Source organism: Aspergillus clavatus, genomic scaffold (assembly GCF_000002715.2).
Source record: "Aspergillus clavatus NRRL 1 1099423829804 genomic scaffold, whole genome shotgun sequence".
NCBI classification, from domain to species: domain Eukaryota; kingdom Fungi; phylum Ascomycota; class Eurotiomycetes; order Eurotiales; family Aspergillaceae; genus Aspergillus; species Aspergillus clavatus.
In genome coordinates, this window is record NW_001517095.1 from 370,139 (window position 1) to 384,427 (window position 14,289).

A 14,289-nucleotide genomic window follows, 5' to 3' on the forward strand; every position below is an offset into this window, starting at 1 on the left:
ATATGGGTAGTGGAATTTGTCTTACCAACGGTGTTAGACGGCACTTAACGTCGAGGATTTACAATAATCACTAAACGACGGGATTCCTGAGGTCGTAAGATTCATCCCAGGGAAAATGCAGATCCCAAAGCAAATATGGTATTAGTATAAAATGGGGTTTGCGGTCCTAGCAAAACAAAACGCCGCTTTTCCCAGTCCTTTCGTATAAATACAGCTATCGTCCATCCTCACTTTCCGTATCCTCCTGCTCCTGTTTGGCCAGGATCTCTTGCCACTTCCCTAGGAATTCACTCATCCCTCCAGGTCCAGTAAGAGAAGCGTCAACGACTTCTCGGGGCAGCTTGTGCGCAGAGTACTGCGGCGTTGTGAAAGCATATGCTTCCGGATCGTCGCGTTTGATGAGGCGGAATTCAGGGAGGAACGGCGAGTCATCATCGTCTTCTGCATCCCCTTCTGCTTCTGCTTCTGATTCTGATCCCGAGTCAGATCCCTCATTACCGCCCACATCGAGAATAGTCAGATTATCGCCATTGAGGGATAATCGAACGAACTGCTCCGGGGCGTCGTCATCCGCTTCCTGGATGCCGATGGGATCTCTCATGTGGAGAATCTCTAGCCAGCTGAAGAGAAGGGGGTCGGTTCTGGGTGCCCATGGATTGATGTCCACCAGCCATACGCGCTGGTAAGGTGCGGGAATGTACATATCAAACACAAAATTGGGGTCAGGGAACGAGTCCTTGAGGTGCTCATCGAAGAAGGCCTGGATGCGGGATCGAAGAGTATCGCGCAAGCCGAACAGGAAGTCGAAATGGTTTTGGTCTCGCTGGCACATGCATAGCAGTACACGGTTGCGCACGAAACACCGGAACTCGAGCGCAGGGTTGAAGTTGACATACTTGCGGAGAACAAGGTGGTAAGGGATTTCGGGTTGGGCATCAGACGACTCCGTTGTTTCAGTGGTATCGGGGACACAGTCGTCGAAGGGATGCTCCAGGTCGTGTGTGACGAAGTCACTACTCTTCAGAAGGAGGTATATATCGTTCGGCGTGCGGCATTGGAGGTCGTTTGTCGCGGACATCCACACCGCATCCTTCGGGGCGCTCCAGTTCAACTTGGGTGTCACTTTCCCGCCAAACTCGGAAATAGTAGACTTGATTTGCGAATGGATATCCTGCCACTCTACGGATGGATCTGGCTCCTCGTCCGCGCCATCGTCTGAAAATGTATCGAGGTCATCTTCATCCTGGGGGGAGGTATTCTCGGGTGGTAGAACGATTCCGTCGGCGCGCAGATAGGAAACGAAGGGATCTGTCAAGGGTATAAGGCGAGATTTGGGTGTGATCGTCCGGTACCTATGACCAAATTTGTTAGTGCAACTGCGTTGTGATCCCCGAGCTCACAAAGAAAGCAGACCTACCGAGGTTGCCAGTGATGATAAGAACAATGGAGGATGTGAGAGTACGGGATCGGCGGGAAGGGTAGCCTTTCCAGTTGCTCGTTTGAAGACTCGGCCTGAGCCTGCGACTCGGATTCTTGATGCGGCATGATTACTTGTGATATTTAAGAGCAATGAAAAAAAAAAAGAAAAAAAAAAAGGCCAAAAATTGGAACATACAGTGAGGATATGAGGGGCAAGATTGGTCAGCGGGGTCAGATTTCAATGACTCAAGCTACTTACCATATCAGGCATAGCCAATTACAGCTCCCGTCACATCCTGTATCATTCGTCAATACCTGAGGCCAGCCAGGCCACGTGTTATGCCTGAGGCATCCCCGATGATCATCGTTTGCGGCGTATGGAAACTACTATCATAAGCTATCATCCCTCCTGCGTTGCTGGCATCATCTCGTCCAGCCTCCTGCGCTCTTTCCAACATGGCGTCGGACGGTCCGGATCCGCAAAGCCTCAAGTCATGGCAGGATGCCTTCCAATATCCGATTCCCACCGTTCGTCGCGTGGAACAAGAGCTCCGCCGAGACATTGCAAGCAACAAGGAGAAGCTCCGAGCTCTTGTTGGGTAGGCGCACAGGAAACCGTTTATGTCGAGCTGAGCTAATTAGATCTCGCGACAGGACGAGATATCGTGAACTTGTCGGAACTGCGGAGACAATTGTCCTGATGAACGGCGAGATTCAGGAGGTGGATTCGACTTTGGCGGACATTGGACGGAGATGCAACCCACGACTGGTCGAGAAGATGCATGCGCATATGAATCAAATCAAAGACGATGTTCAGGATAAGGGTACAGAATCTGGATTGCCATTGCGTCGTGTCTGACTGCTGATGAGGACCGGTAGATACCGACAAACGGACATTGGGCGGCCAGCTCTCTCTCTTGCACCGCTGTACGCAGGCCATTGCCCGGCTTCTGAGGAAGCGTGGTTCGCCTTTGCTTATAGCGAAACTTCTGGTTGTTTCTCGACTGCTCCACAAGACACTCTCACAACAGGCAACAACTCCCCCATTCCTCGACAATTTGCGCACCCAGTTGGCATCCCTTAGGCGTACGCTACTGAAGAGGATAGACAAGCGCCTTGCATCCGCAAAGTCTAAGGTTGATGGTATCATCGAGGCATTGGCGGCCTACTGTTTAGCAACCAGCTCGTCATCGGATGATGCCATTCGACATTTTCACCATGTTCGCTTGGACGTTATTGGAAGCCAGTTGGAAGCTACCGATGGATCAGGCGACAATGTCCTTAACGCTCTACAACTCTACATTCAAACCCTTCAGCTGTCGAAAACGCTACATTCCCGTCGACTGTCGGATGTGCTCAGCAAACTCAAAGCACGACCTCTTCTGGCCGATCCAGACATTCGTTCTTTGGACGAACTGAGCCTCGACGTGCTTGGACGCTGGGTAGCTGCGGATGTCATGAATTTCACTCCCTGGATCAAATTAAGTGAGCTATCAAAACAAGAAGCCGAAAAGACCATCAAGCAATGGTCAAACCAGGCTTTTGACGCCTTGATCAAAGGGTGCTCTCATGCCCTAACGAATTGGCGGAACTTTTTTGAACTGCTTTCGCTTCGTCGCAGGGCGTTGGAGCAATGGCTAAGTTCTTGGGGCTCAACGCCCACCCATTCGCCTTTGAGTGTGCTAGACGGCATTCGGGCTGTGTTCAATGAGCGACTTGGCACAATTTTGTCGGATCAAGCGAAGAGCCTGGAGCATTTTGGTCAAGTTGTTTCGGATGTCGTCATCAACTGGGATACTCGAGAGCACGCAGAGGTACTTTCTCTGTGGGACGAAGAGTTGATCAACCTCGATTATTCAAACGGTGCTGCCGTCTTTAAGCAAACTCTCGCGGATAGATTACTTGGCCACGATGATGACATATCCGTTGTTTTGGGGAGCTATGAAGCTTGGCTCGCATCGATTGGAGAATCTAAAGAGCAGATTGATGAAATGAAGCGAGTGCGATGGACTGATGTTCTGGAAGAAGGTGACGATGAAGATACGGATTTGGATATCACATCCATCTTGAATGACGACGATACTGCCTTTCTTCGTGATGCACTTGGAAAAGCCGTCGGGGAATCTTTCGACCATCTTCAGTCCTCCTTTGCAACCACTTTCCGAGCCTTCGGACCGTCTAACCAGCATAAAAAAGCTGCGTTCTTGCTCAAACTCATTAGACTTGTTCGGCGAGACCTCCCTGCTGAGCTCATTGCGGACGACTTCGCGTTTTCCAAGGATATCGTCCCCGAACTGCAGCAATCACTTGCCAAAGAAGTGATTGCACAAACGGGAACGTTGAACTTACCGGCGAAACTCGACCCGTCCGAAAAGCTGCCCGGTCGAAGCCTTTGGGAAGGTGACCCAGAGCTTCCAGTCCAGCCGTCGCCAACGATCTTCAGGTTTCTCCGCCGTTTGGTGAATAACATGGACGGGTATGGCTCAGGGCTCTGGGACTTATCCACAGTTCAGACTCTTAAAGGAGAGTTGCGAAAAGAGCTGTCGGCCAGCGCGATGGCCACACTTAAGGTGTTGGATCTCTCCACTAATGGCGAGAAGAGTACGGTAGTACACGACGCACAACCGGTTGAGAATGAGGGAAACAATCAAGAACCGAAGTCCGAGACCAGTGGTACAGCGACAACCCAGGAGACGGATGACTACAGAATTCAGGTCTTTTTCGACCTCGTCTACTTGAGCAGTGCTCTATCGGGCAAAGGGCTGGTAGATGAGCCCCTGTCAGACACAGTTGCAAACCTTCGTAGCAGTCTTGATTCGATTCCCAAGGCACCTAAGACTATAGAGCAAAGGGCTCTCAACTATTGGAAACGGACTCAATTACTATTCGGGCTGCTGGCAGTGGGGACAGAGTAGTCATGGCCGACAAGCGGTTTCTTCTTTAATACCAACCCTGTGTATATAGCGCCATAGTATATGCTCCTTCAAATCTCTATTATCTTCATGACATTATATTCTGATACTCCGTTGATCCATTCCGCTTGTTTATTCCGCAGAGCTTCCTCACCGCCCACGTCACGTTTCCACTCTCCGGCTGCCCGCAAGTTACTTCGCCGCGGGAAAGTGGATGCTATCATAACTCCCTTCTTTCTCTCTCTCTGGCTCTTTGACAGCATCTCTCGGTGATCTCTAGCTCCTGCTCCAATTCATGCTCCTGTGCTTGCTCTATTGGTAGCTTTGAACCCATCATTATGACTGCTCCACGGTTGCCATTCCTGTATCCGAATCTTATGCGCGCTATTCGAACATGTGAACCATCGACCTATCGCTCAATTCGGAATCCCTCATATAATCGTCCCTTCCATGCCACTCGACCTCACTCACAAGAAGCATACCATAGACGCTATGGGCCCGCCGTAGAGTCCAGCTTGCCTCCTCCACCGCGACCCAAAGACGAGTCATCGAGTGAACAAGCTTCGAAACCATCGGCGGCGAAAGAGAATAGGGACCACATCCCCGCGGAGCAGTCGCAATCACAAGATTCCGCCAACATGCATATCCCAGAGGCCCCGCCTCAGGGCGAGGATGAGAAGGCAGCGCAGCTCCATGAGAGCAAAGCCTTGGACGACTCCCCCACGCACGATGAATCCGAGCCCGAGCTCGATATTCACGCCTCCCAGGAAGTTCCGCCTATCCCCACCGAGCGTGCGAAAGAAGAGCGGCACATCCCCAATCCTCTGAACGAAAATCCTCTTGAAGGGGTCCTCCATATGCCATCTCCCTCCTCCAACCTCACCCCGACAGAAACTCCTCCTTTCGACGGTAGACCGCCCCATCTTGCTCCTGCGCCGTATGTTCATCACTTCGACACCTACTCCCTTGTCCGCGACCTGTCCAAAGGCGGTTTCTCGGATGAACAATCAGTCACCATCATGAAAGCAGTCAGGAATATCCTGCAAGGTAACCTAAATATCGCGAAGCAAAGCCTTACTTCGAAATCCGACGTCGAGAATGAAACCTACCTCTTCAAAGCGGCTTGTTCCGAGCTCCAATCATCTCTCCAGACTGCGCGGAATTCTGAGATGCAGCGGCAACGGGCATCCAGGACTCAATTACAACGCGAAGCAGATATACTGTCTCAGCGTCTGAATCAGGAGCTTTCGGGGATGAAGGATGATATCAAGGGGATGTTCAACGACCATAAAATGACGACTCGGGAACAGCAACGGAGCATAGATACTTCCGTTCAGGAGCTCAACTATAAGATCACAGTCTCGCTGAACAGTGACGGTAAAAGTGAGATTGAGGGTCTCAGATGGATCCTGACTCGAAGGGCCGCAATGGCTATCGCAACTAGTGCTTGTAAGTGTACCCCTTATTGTATCAAGCGTAACGGCCTTATATTCATTGGATACAAGACTGACAAACCTCTAGTCATGATTATCATCTTCCTCAAGTATTACTCTGTGCGCAAGGCGCAGGAGGCCGCTGAAAAGAAGAAAGAGGCTCCTGTCAAAGACCGTACTGAGAAGAGAGTGACTCAGGAATCTGCTCCTCCACCGACAGCTGTATCAATGCCAGAGATTATTATCAGCGAATCTTTGGGCTGAGCGCCTCTCATTCGACGTCTTTCCTATGCTCTCAATCCGTTCCTGCCTCATTCTCATTCGCTGCATTGCAACCTTATTTTGACTCCACTACATTAGACTTCACTTCATTTTCTTTCTACTTATGTGTCTGCATTGTGCACCTACCCATTCGGCCACTGGTGCTTCGAGTGCTTGATTTGAATAACATCAGCTGGATACCCTAGAGGCTTTTATAGAGAGTGGATTTGATAGACGGTTGCGGATTCATCATTCATTCCATGTATCAATAAAACATTGCAACTGTACTTATCTGTGATTCTATATATAAGCTTCCAATATGGACGAATCAATCCATATTCTGAACTATAACCTTGGAAAAACATGCTTGATCCATCGGGCTATACGCATGGAGAAGTACATCAAAACAGGATGTCAAGGACTGACAAACGAAGAAAAAAAGGATGATGGACAGGCCAGCCTGACAATCAGAAATCGAATCTCAGCGCGATACTCGGCATGCTTTGTTGCATTTCTTCCTGAGCAGTATTCCGTTCTGCTCGTTCACCACCCAGACCTGCATCCGAGCTTCTGAGGATCTCCTCCAAGAGACCTTTCTGCGCTGGTTGCATTGAAGCAACAAGTCCCCGGAATGTAGTCTGGTCCACACGAGCGAGTTCTAGTAGATGGCCGGCTGTTTCTCTGTACACCGAGTGACCTTCGCGCGTGGCACGTGCAAGAAGTACGGACATGATCAGCGAGAGCGCCGTAGGTAATTCGCCTCCAGCAATCGTGGTACTCGTAACGCAAGAGACCAGAGTGCGTGCGATGATACTCCTTGTGTTCTCCGGGTCATTTGACGTTTCGCCATTCTCCATGGGACAACCAACCAGGAACGCGATCAGCCGGGGAAGGAGATATCTGGCAATCACCTCGTCTGCAGGAGACCTGGTATTAGGGGTAAGGAGGATCGAGCGGATGCAGCCAGCAGCCACATTGGCAAGGCCTACGTCCTGAAGACAGTCCAGTAGCTCATTGAGGATGCGAGGGATGACAGGGTCTTGGGGAGGGAGAATATGGCCTCCGGTTGTCAGCAGGATGGTGATGGCCAAAAGAGTGTTTTTGGCGCAAGGCAAGGAGGATTCAGACTCTCTTCGCTGAGCAATAGTCAGAGTCGTGAGGAAGCGGACAAGACATCCACGCAGCTGCCGAGACATGACAGCAAGGTCTTGGGGGTCCTCTGGCGTGGCTCCCTTGGGGTGACTGATGCCATGGACGAAGTGTTTAAAGATCGGGAGAGCTTGTGGCACAACTTCCGCTTGGCATATTCCTGTCGCGAGAATGGTCGTGAAGATGTGGAGAATGCACGCGTTGAGGTCATTGCGAATGATAGAGGGGAAAATGGAGGCAACATGGACGAGGGATGAGAGAGATAACCGAATCAGCGACAGGGAATCATCTGATCCCACGTTAAACCGAACCATAGGAGTAGACTCGCGCAGGTTGGGTAGTAGCCCTGCAAGGACTAGAATGATACTTCGAGTGAGCTCGAAGAGTTGCTCAATATCATCAGAGAGATGGTCGCTGCGCTCATCTCCCTCCTTCGCGGAGGGATGGTCTAGGGAAAGATTCCGCGCTATCTCAACAATGACATTCTGAATCGGTATTCTTTCAGTGAGAGCAAGACGATCAAAAGTGTCCATCGTCTCAGAGAAAATGGCGTCCTGGTAGATGGCATTACCCGAGATCACTGGTCTCAATATCCTCTTCAATGCTTGTAAGATCTCCAAGCGCTGAGATGGTGGTGTCGCCTGGTCAACAAGAGCTTCAAATGCCAGACCAAAAAGCACAAAAAAGAAGGCAACAGGCTCATCACGATAGTTTATGTCGTGCTTTTTGACATCGTCTATTCTGTTTGAAGTATCTGCTTCCTCTTCTTCTGGTTTTTCTGGTGGCGCTTTCGATTTCCCGTCCAGTGCATCGAATACGAAATCGATATCCTTCTCGACCAGCCCGGCGATCGCATCCACAAGGTTTAACCAGGTGTCTTGGTAGAACTATCATCCACCGAGTTAGTGCTAACAAAGAGAAGTTACTGTGGAGTCCAACTTACCTTCAGAAGAGTCTCCCGATTCAATGCTGCATACACCTCATCTAGGTCATTGCTCAAAGGGCCCGTTCCCAGGCTCCCGGAGATGTCTGGTTCAAACCTCAATCGAGCATATTCTTGAAGCGAGGAAAGCCACAAGGGCGTGAGTGTCGCAAGATAAGGTTGGACAACCTCGTTCAAGTACTCTTGTTCAACACTTGCAATCTGTAATCGTGCCCACGCGGAGAAAAGGGCCATTTTAACCATGATCTTGGAGTTGGAATTGAGCCCCTTCAGGTCGCCGAATTCAGCGGTATTTGGATTGTCTAGAGGTCTTAGAGGTTTGCCATTGTAATCGTGGGGTGTACTTACTCGCGAAGTTCTCTAGCCCGAGAACCAGCACCTTAAGAATTCTTCCCATCCGTTCCACGTTGGTTACAATACCTGTAGCAATGAAAGTCGCGGAGACATTGATAGCTTCAGACGCCAACTCCGCCGATGAATCGGCTGCGAAAGCCGGTGTAAGCGCTGATCCGATTTGAGCTTGATATTGCTCAAGAAGAGAGGCTTCTGCGAAGTCTGGATCCGGAGTCTTGCCAAACATCTGCGAATACGGGTCAGAATAATATCAGAAACATGTTTTCAAAAGACAATTTACCATGAGAACCTGGCCGATAATCTTCAAGCCCCAAACCCTCAACTCAATCACGTTTGCAGTCGATGCTGAGAACGCCATTCGAACAATATCGCCAACTTTCTGCTGAAGCGCAAGTTCTGCAGGGATCGTCTGATCAGGCAATATTGCTTCCTGAACCGTTGCCAACAATTGACTTAAACAAGACATGACAAAGTTTCGAGTCTGCCATTTCAGTAATTCCTGCCCAGCAACAGCTTCGTTTGCAGCCGCTGCTTGCCCTTCCCCAGCAATTGCGGATGCAAAACCAGCAACTTCATCATCGGGGATGTCATTGACGGCTGTTTTAATAGTGGAAGTCAGCGGTATCTCCTCCACTTTCACGCGGGTCTTTGTCAAGGTGTTGTGGCAGCGCAGGATCCACTGTTCAGTTTCTACGAGAGCAGTTTGCTGCAACCAGTCTTCAATCATGTTTTTGAGAACAATGTTGTCCGGCGTGTCATCATAAGCGAGCCATATCTCTTCTTCCAGACCCGGCATGGCTGCTTGGAGGACGGAAGCAGCATCGCGCTTCATGAGATTGCTTAGTCCGCGAATGGCTACATCCCTCATCAGAAAGTTGCCAGCCGACAGTTCACTCTGGAGACGCTTCACATATCCTGAAAAGTCCACAAATCCTGGCGCATACAGCGACAGATGATCTAAGCACTTCGAGCTTTCAGTAACCAAGGCTGGATTATCCTCCAGCTGAAATTGCCGGAGAAGGGTAAGAATCAAGTTTCTGGTCTTGGCGATATCTTGGAGATCGGGACCCAAGACATTGATCAGAGAATCGACGCAGCGACTGATCACAACAGGTGTAAGGAAGGTCATCTCGATATTAGATGTCACCAAGCTTGCTGCTTCCTCATTGTGGGTGTCTGCGTTGTACAACTGGGCTAGCATCCCCAGTGCACTGGACACAAAAGGTGAAAATGTCAACCCCGCAGAATTAGCTACTCTCTCCAGGCCCCCAAGCGCCCAGAAATGGACGACCGGATGGGGGTCATTACAGAGCGACATCAAGACACCGACTATCGTCTTCAGGTGCAGACCAGCTGCCATGCCACCAACCTGTGAATGGATGCATCCCAAAGCAGCAGCGCAACCGGCACGAGCATTAGGTTCCCTGTTTTCAACGATTGTGTCGACCAACCAAGTGACCTGTGTGGTTGTAAGTGCGTTCCCAGCAGCATCGCATAGTCTTCCCAGTGCTTCAGTGCCAATCGTACGGACAATTGCGTCCGCGTCGAGAACAAATTTCTGCATCCATTAGTTTGCTGACGTTCGAACAGGGTGTACTAGCATGTCTCACCTGCAGAAGCTCCTGTAGGACCTTCTCGGTAACAGGATTTAGTTTGCCGGATTGCGATCCGCTATCTCTGGACGTGGCCTTCAGGGCATGAAGCAGCGCCACAGCAGTGTTAACAACCATGGCCGCCTTGCGGCCAGGGTTGCGCTGAAGACTAGATGAGGAGAGAAATGTTGCAATTTGCTCCATGCTGCTTTCCTGAACTTTAGGAGCATGCAAGGGAATAGCGACAGCAAATAATTCGATCGCAGCATTAATTACGCCAGTAGCATGCGGATCCGCCACAGTGCTGTCCCCCTTTCCTCTTGAGGAATACAGAAGAAGAGAATCATGTTCACTAGCCTGGCAAATAGGGAATGTCATCTGCTACAATTAGTCTTCGCTGCTTCTATCCTGAGTAAATATATTCAACTTACAGCATCATCGATGTCTGGATCTGCAGAATCAACAGCAGACCAGGCGGGGCCATTATCATCCTCCTGTTTCCCTGTGAGAGTCGCACGAATGTGCTGCCTTGCCAATCCTGTCACGCCAAACCCAGAGTTGTCACAAAGATCCCATAGAGTATTAAATTGCGCGGTAGCTGCTGCAATTGAGCTTTCTAGTGGAACAGACGGGTTATATTCCGGGTCGGCAAACGAGGAAATAGAAAGACTCAAAAGAGTGGTTTGTGAAATGACTTCCGAATGGCTGAGGGGATGAACTTCAATAAGCTTGCGGAAGCACTGCAAAACCCGTCTCCTGACCATTGTGGCTAGATCATGCAATTGCAGAGAAGGCTGAAGACGGTGCAAGAGATCGACGGGATGTTTTTGCCGCGGCAGATCATCGAGGAAGGTTACGGTATTTTGCAGCATTGCAGCAATTCTTCTCGCACCGTCTGCTGTGATCAATTTGCTGTTGAATTCCATGAAGACCAGTAACGCTCCCAAAGCACACTCCCTTACATGGGTCAGGAAACTCATCTCCAGATATCCACGCTGCGCGATGTTTTCTTTACTCAGATGTTTTGGAAGCGCGTTTTTCCACAATAACATCAATTGAGGCAGATGAATCTTGACAAAGCTTGGTCCAAGAGGCATTAATCCTCCGATCAGGATCCAAGCCACCTGGATCTGAGTACTAGCAGCGCGAAGCTCGGAGTTGCTACTCGTCTTGAGAAGATCTGTTGCCTGAGTGAACACGCGAGAGTATACATCAACTGAGCCATATAGTGGTTGCAGCCGGGAAGTGCTTAGCATCGCTGATAATCCATTAGCATATCCAAGGCACCGTCGTGGAGCCTGCCGTGGCGTGGAAAGCTGTCCTATCTCTCGGCTCAGACTATTCAAGCAGATCGTAACGCAGGATATGAGTTGATGCGGACAAGCCAGAACAAAGTTCCTCAGGCAGTGTGCTGCATGGATCTGAACTGTATAGTTGGGATGAGGAAGAACCTGAAGCAAGGCCTCGCGACACGCTTCTGCCAATGAGCCAAACGCCGATCCCAGTGACAATATCAAAGATGATAGAGCGCTCAAAGCACTTGCTAGGGTATATTTGCTGGGCTCGCGGCGTTCCTGAATAACCTGGGGGTAGTCTTTGAGAACTTCATTGATCAACCACCTAGCAGCATTGAGCCGACTGTTCTCTCGGAGAGACTCGCGTCCCACTGTCTCTTGGAGAATGCCCTTGACGAATCTCCTTGTAATAAGAAGTCTGAACCGATTATAAGTGACCGTTGGGTGATTAAGAAGTTCGAAGAGGAGGTGATTCGCAATTTGCCCGTAACGTTCCTCTACAATCTTATCGCCGAGACTACGTAGAACGTTTTTGTAGCATACTGCGATGCCGGCCCTAGCGCGGTTGGACGTTGTGCTCTTCACGTATTGGATCGACAATTGGCGAAGGAGGTCAGGCAAGAGGAAGAATAGGCCGGGTTCTGTCTTCTTAGAGATTGAAGCTTCGGAGATATTAGCCTCCTCTTCATCCTCCCCGGGCCGTGGTGCAGGTTTCTTTGATTGCCTCTTCATCTTCTTGGGCTTTGGAGTCGAGATAACTCGCGTCTCTGTAGCGTGCAATTTGACCAAGGCTTCTGCTAGGCAGGCGGCGGCCGCATGTCGGATGGGCGCAACATTACTGTCAATAACTTTCCAGACTAGTGTCTTCAAAAGATCAAAATCGTTGGCGTTGTCGAAGAAGGGTGTCGTCTTGATCAATTGCTCAATGGACCGACAAGCGTGGACCTGAACAAAGGTCGATTTATCACTGGTTGCGGCATTACGAGCTTGCTTCCAAAGATCACGGGCAGTTGCCTCATCAACAGGGACCCCTGCGCCCACGACAACCTTGCGTAGCACCGCAAAGATTGAGCCTCGAAAACCCGTATGGTTACTTGACGATTTAAGCAATTTGAGTAAGCTCGAGATCACAATGCCTGATTGCGCAAAGGCGCTCTCTCCGGCAACCGCGAACACCTCCCCTAAACAATGAGCTGCGGCGAACTTGGTTTTGAGCTCTGCGTCATTTTTGCCTGCATTTAAGATGGCGAGTAGATCGGTGACTGTCTCAAACAAAACCCCCCGGTCTCCTTTGCCGAGTATCGCACCAAAACATCGGCCCAGATTGTTGCGGATAACACGAGTGATCGTTGGCGACGGAAGCGTCAATATTTTGAAAAGTTCCTTTTTCAGGAACTTCTGTTGTGACGATACGGTTGCTGAGTCTAGCTCTGAAACATATTGTACTAGATCCGAAGTGAACGTCAAGAGGTATAGGTCTTGCTGTTCAGACGGGAGCGCATGAAGCTTGGTGATATCCAGTTCCGCACGAGGGGCCGCATTGTCGGAGGAAGGAGAAGCTGTTGTGTTCTCAGAGGAAGACATTGAAGATGGTGGTTTCTGCTAGATCACCACCCATAGAGTTTGTAGCACAGAGAAATTGGAGAAATAGAACAAATTAAATGTTAGTATATGCTTGAATCCGCAATGCTCTGGCCCCCTCGATTGCGTCGGTGTCTCCTTAATCGGGCGCCTGGCCTCATTATGTGGCGGAAAAAGTTCGGGCCGACTCCGCATCCTCGTATACTTGCATTTATCGCCGGAGATGGTTTCATGCGCTTCTGGATCTTGGGGATAATTCGGTCTATAATGGCATCAATAGTGAGCCAAAGTCTATTCAAACAACGGCGCCGTACGGGTCTGTCGATATGCGAGATTTGTCGGAGTTTCTCTAGCGGTCCCGCACGATTTGCTGGACATAATCGTTGGTCCTCGATCCGGCACGACAAAGCGAAGAACGACAAGGCCAAAAGTAGGGAGCGTCAGATAATCGGAAAGGAGATCAGCAGTGCGACGCAAAGTATGATCTCAGCTGAGTCTCCTGAAACTCGATAAGCACTAACGAATCCCAGTGTGGGGAGCGGATCCAAAGTTCAATCCTCGCCTTACTCTCGCGCTCTCGAACGCAAAACGGGCCGGTATCCCAAAGACAGTGATCGAAGCAGCCATCGCAAGAGGTCAGGGCATAAGCGTTACTGGCGAGGCTCTCGAGTCAGTCACGATCGAAGCTATCTTGCCCCATTCCGTGGCCGCGGTTATTGAGTGTCAAACCGACCAGAAAGCTCGTGTATTGCAGGACCTTCGATTTGCGATCAAGGATGCCGGGGGGACTGTCACTCCGACAACCTACCTTTTTGAGAAGAAGGGCAGGATAGCGTTTGAAAAAAAGGAGGGCGTGAACGCGGACGACTATCTAGATCAGGTCATCGAGGCGGGGGCGACTGATATCACTACAGATGAAGAAGGGCGGCTGCTCGTTTTCACGGAACCGACAGAAACGAAGAATGTGGGCGAGACGCTCACTAAAGTGACAGGGCTTACAATCGAAGAGCTTGATATCATCTGGGATCCCAACAAGGACACGATGGTCGAGATCAAGGATGAAGAACATTTGAAGGAGATAGACGAGCTTCTCAGCACTATCCGGGAAGAGGCTAGTGTTCAAGATGTCTACTTGAACACAACCACACAGTTTTGATCCGGAAATGACCAGTCTACTGCCTGGTTGCTCCATGCCGCAAACTTTTGGTCTATAAAAACAGCCTCGAGGTACACGACAGCCTTGGAGGTGAGTTGGTCTTCGACAGACCAATGTATATGTATATATGTACAGATAGGTGTTCAAATAAACAACCTAACAACGTTTGTGATGAGTCAATAATCATGGTATTC

At 50.0% G+C, this 14,289-nt stretch overlaps 5 protein-coding genes across 5 annotated transcripts, besides 1 other annotated feature; 3 read left to right on the forward strand and 2 right to left on the reverse strand.

The window, feature by feature from the left end:
• Positions 1–214: 214 nt before the first annotated feature.
• cdc123 (cell proliferation protein CDC123) lies at positions 215–1,545 on the reverse strand (the record flags this gene model as incomplete). The annotated part of the gene is made up of 2 exons (XM_001270131.1): positions 215–1,352; positions 1,418–1,545. 2 exons carry the CDS (start codon positions 1,543–1,545, stop codon positions 215–217), a joined length of 1,266 nt encoding a protein of 421 aa, XP_001270132.1.
• Positions 1,546–1,572: 27 nt separating this feature from the next.
• Positions 1,573–1,595: a microsatellite.
• Positions 1,596–1,875: 280 nt separating this feature from the next.
• Positions 1,876–4,334, forward strand: ACLA_096400 (uncharacterized protein; the record flags this gene model as incomplete). The annotated part of the gene is made up of 3 exons (XM_001270132.1): positions 1,876–2,018; positions 2,074–2,243; positions 2,299–4,334. The coding sequence occupies 3 exons, from the start codon at positions 1,876–1,878 to the stop codon at positions 4,332–4,334; spliced, it is 2,349 nt and encodes a 782-aa protein (XP_001270133.1).
• Positions 4,335–4,669: 335 nt separating this feature from the next.
• ACLA_096410 (uncharacterized protein) lies at positions 4,670–6,028 on the forward strand (the record flags this gene model as incomplete). The annotated part of the gene is made up of 2 exons (XM_001270133.1): positions 4,670–5,780; positions 5,853–6,028. The coding sequence occupies 2 exons, from the start codon at positions 4,670–4,672 to the stop codon at positions 6,026–6,028; spliced, it is 1,287 nt and encodes a 428-aa protein (XP_001270134.1).
• A 464-nt stretch (positions 6,029–6,492) lies between these two features.
• On the reverse strand, positions 6,493–12,942 carry ACLA_096420 (AP-1 complex accessory protein LAA1; the record flags this gene model as incomplete). Its single annotated transcript, XM_001270134.1, has 6 exons — positions 6,493–8,061; positions 8,118–8,419; positions 8,466–8,697; positions 8,752–10,029; positions 10,082–10,441; positions 10,495–12,942. 6 exons carry the CDS (start codon positions 12,940–12,942, stop codon positions 6,493–6,495), a joined length of 6,189 nt encoding a protein of 2,062 aa, XP_001270135.1.
• A 264-nt stretch (positions 12,943–13,206) lies between these two features.
• ACLA_096430 (post-initiation translation factor DPC29) lies at positions 13,207–14,095 on the forward strand (the record flags this gene model as incomplete). Its single annotated transcript, XM_001270135.1, has 2 exons — positions 13,207–13,417; positions 13,470–14,095. The coding sequence occupies 2 exons, from the start codon at positions 13,207–13,209 to the stop codon at positions 14,093–14,095; spliced, it is 837 nt and encodes a 278-aa protein (XP_001270136.1).
• Between the last annotated feature and the right edge of the window lie 194 nt (positions 14,096–14,289).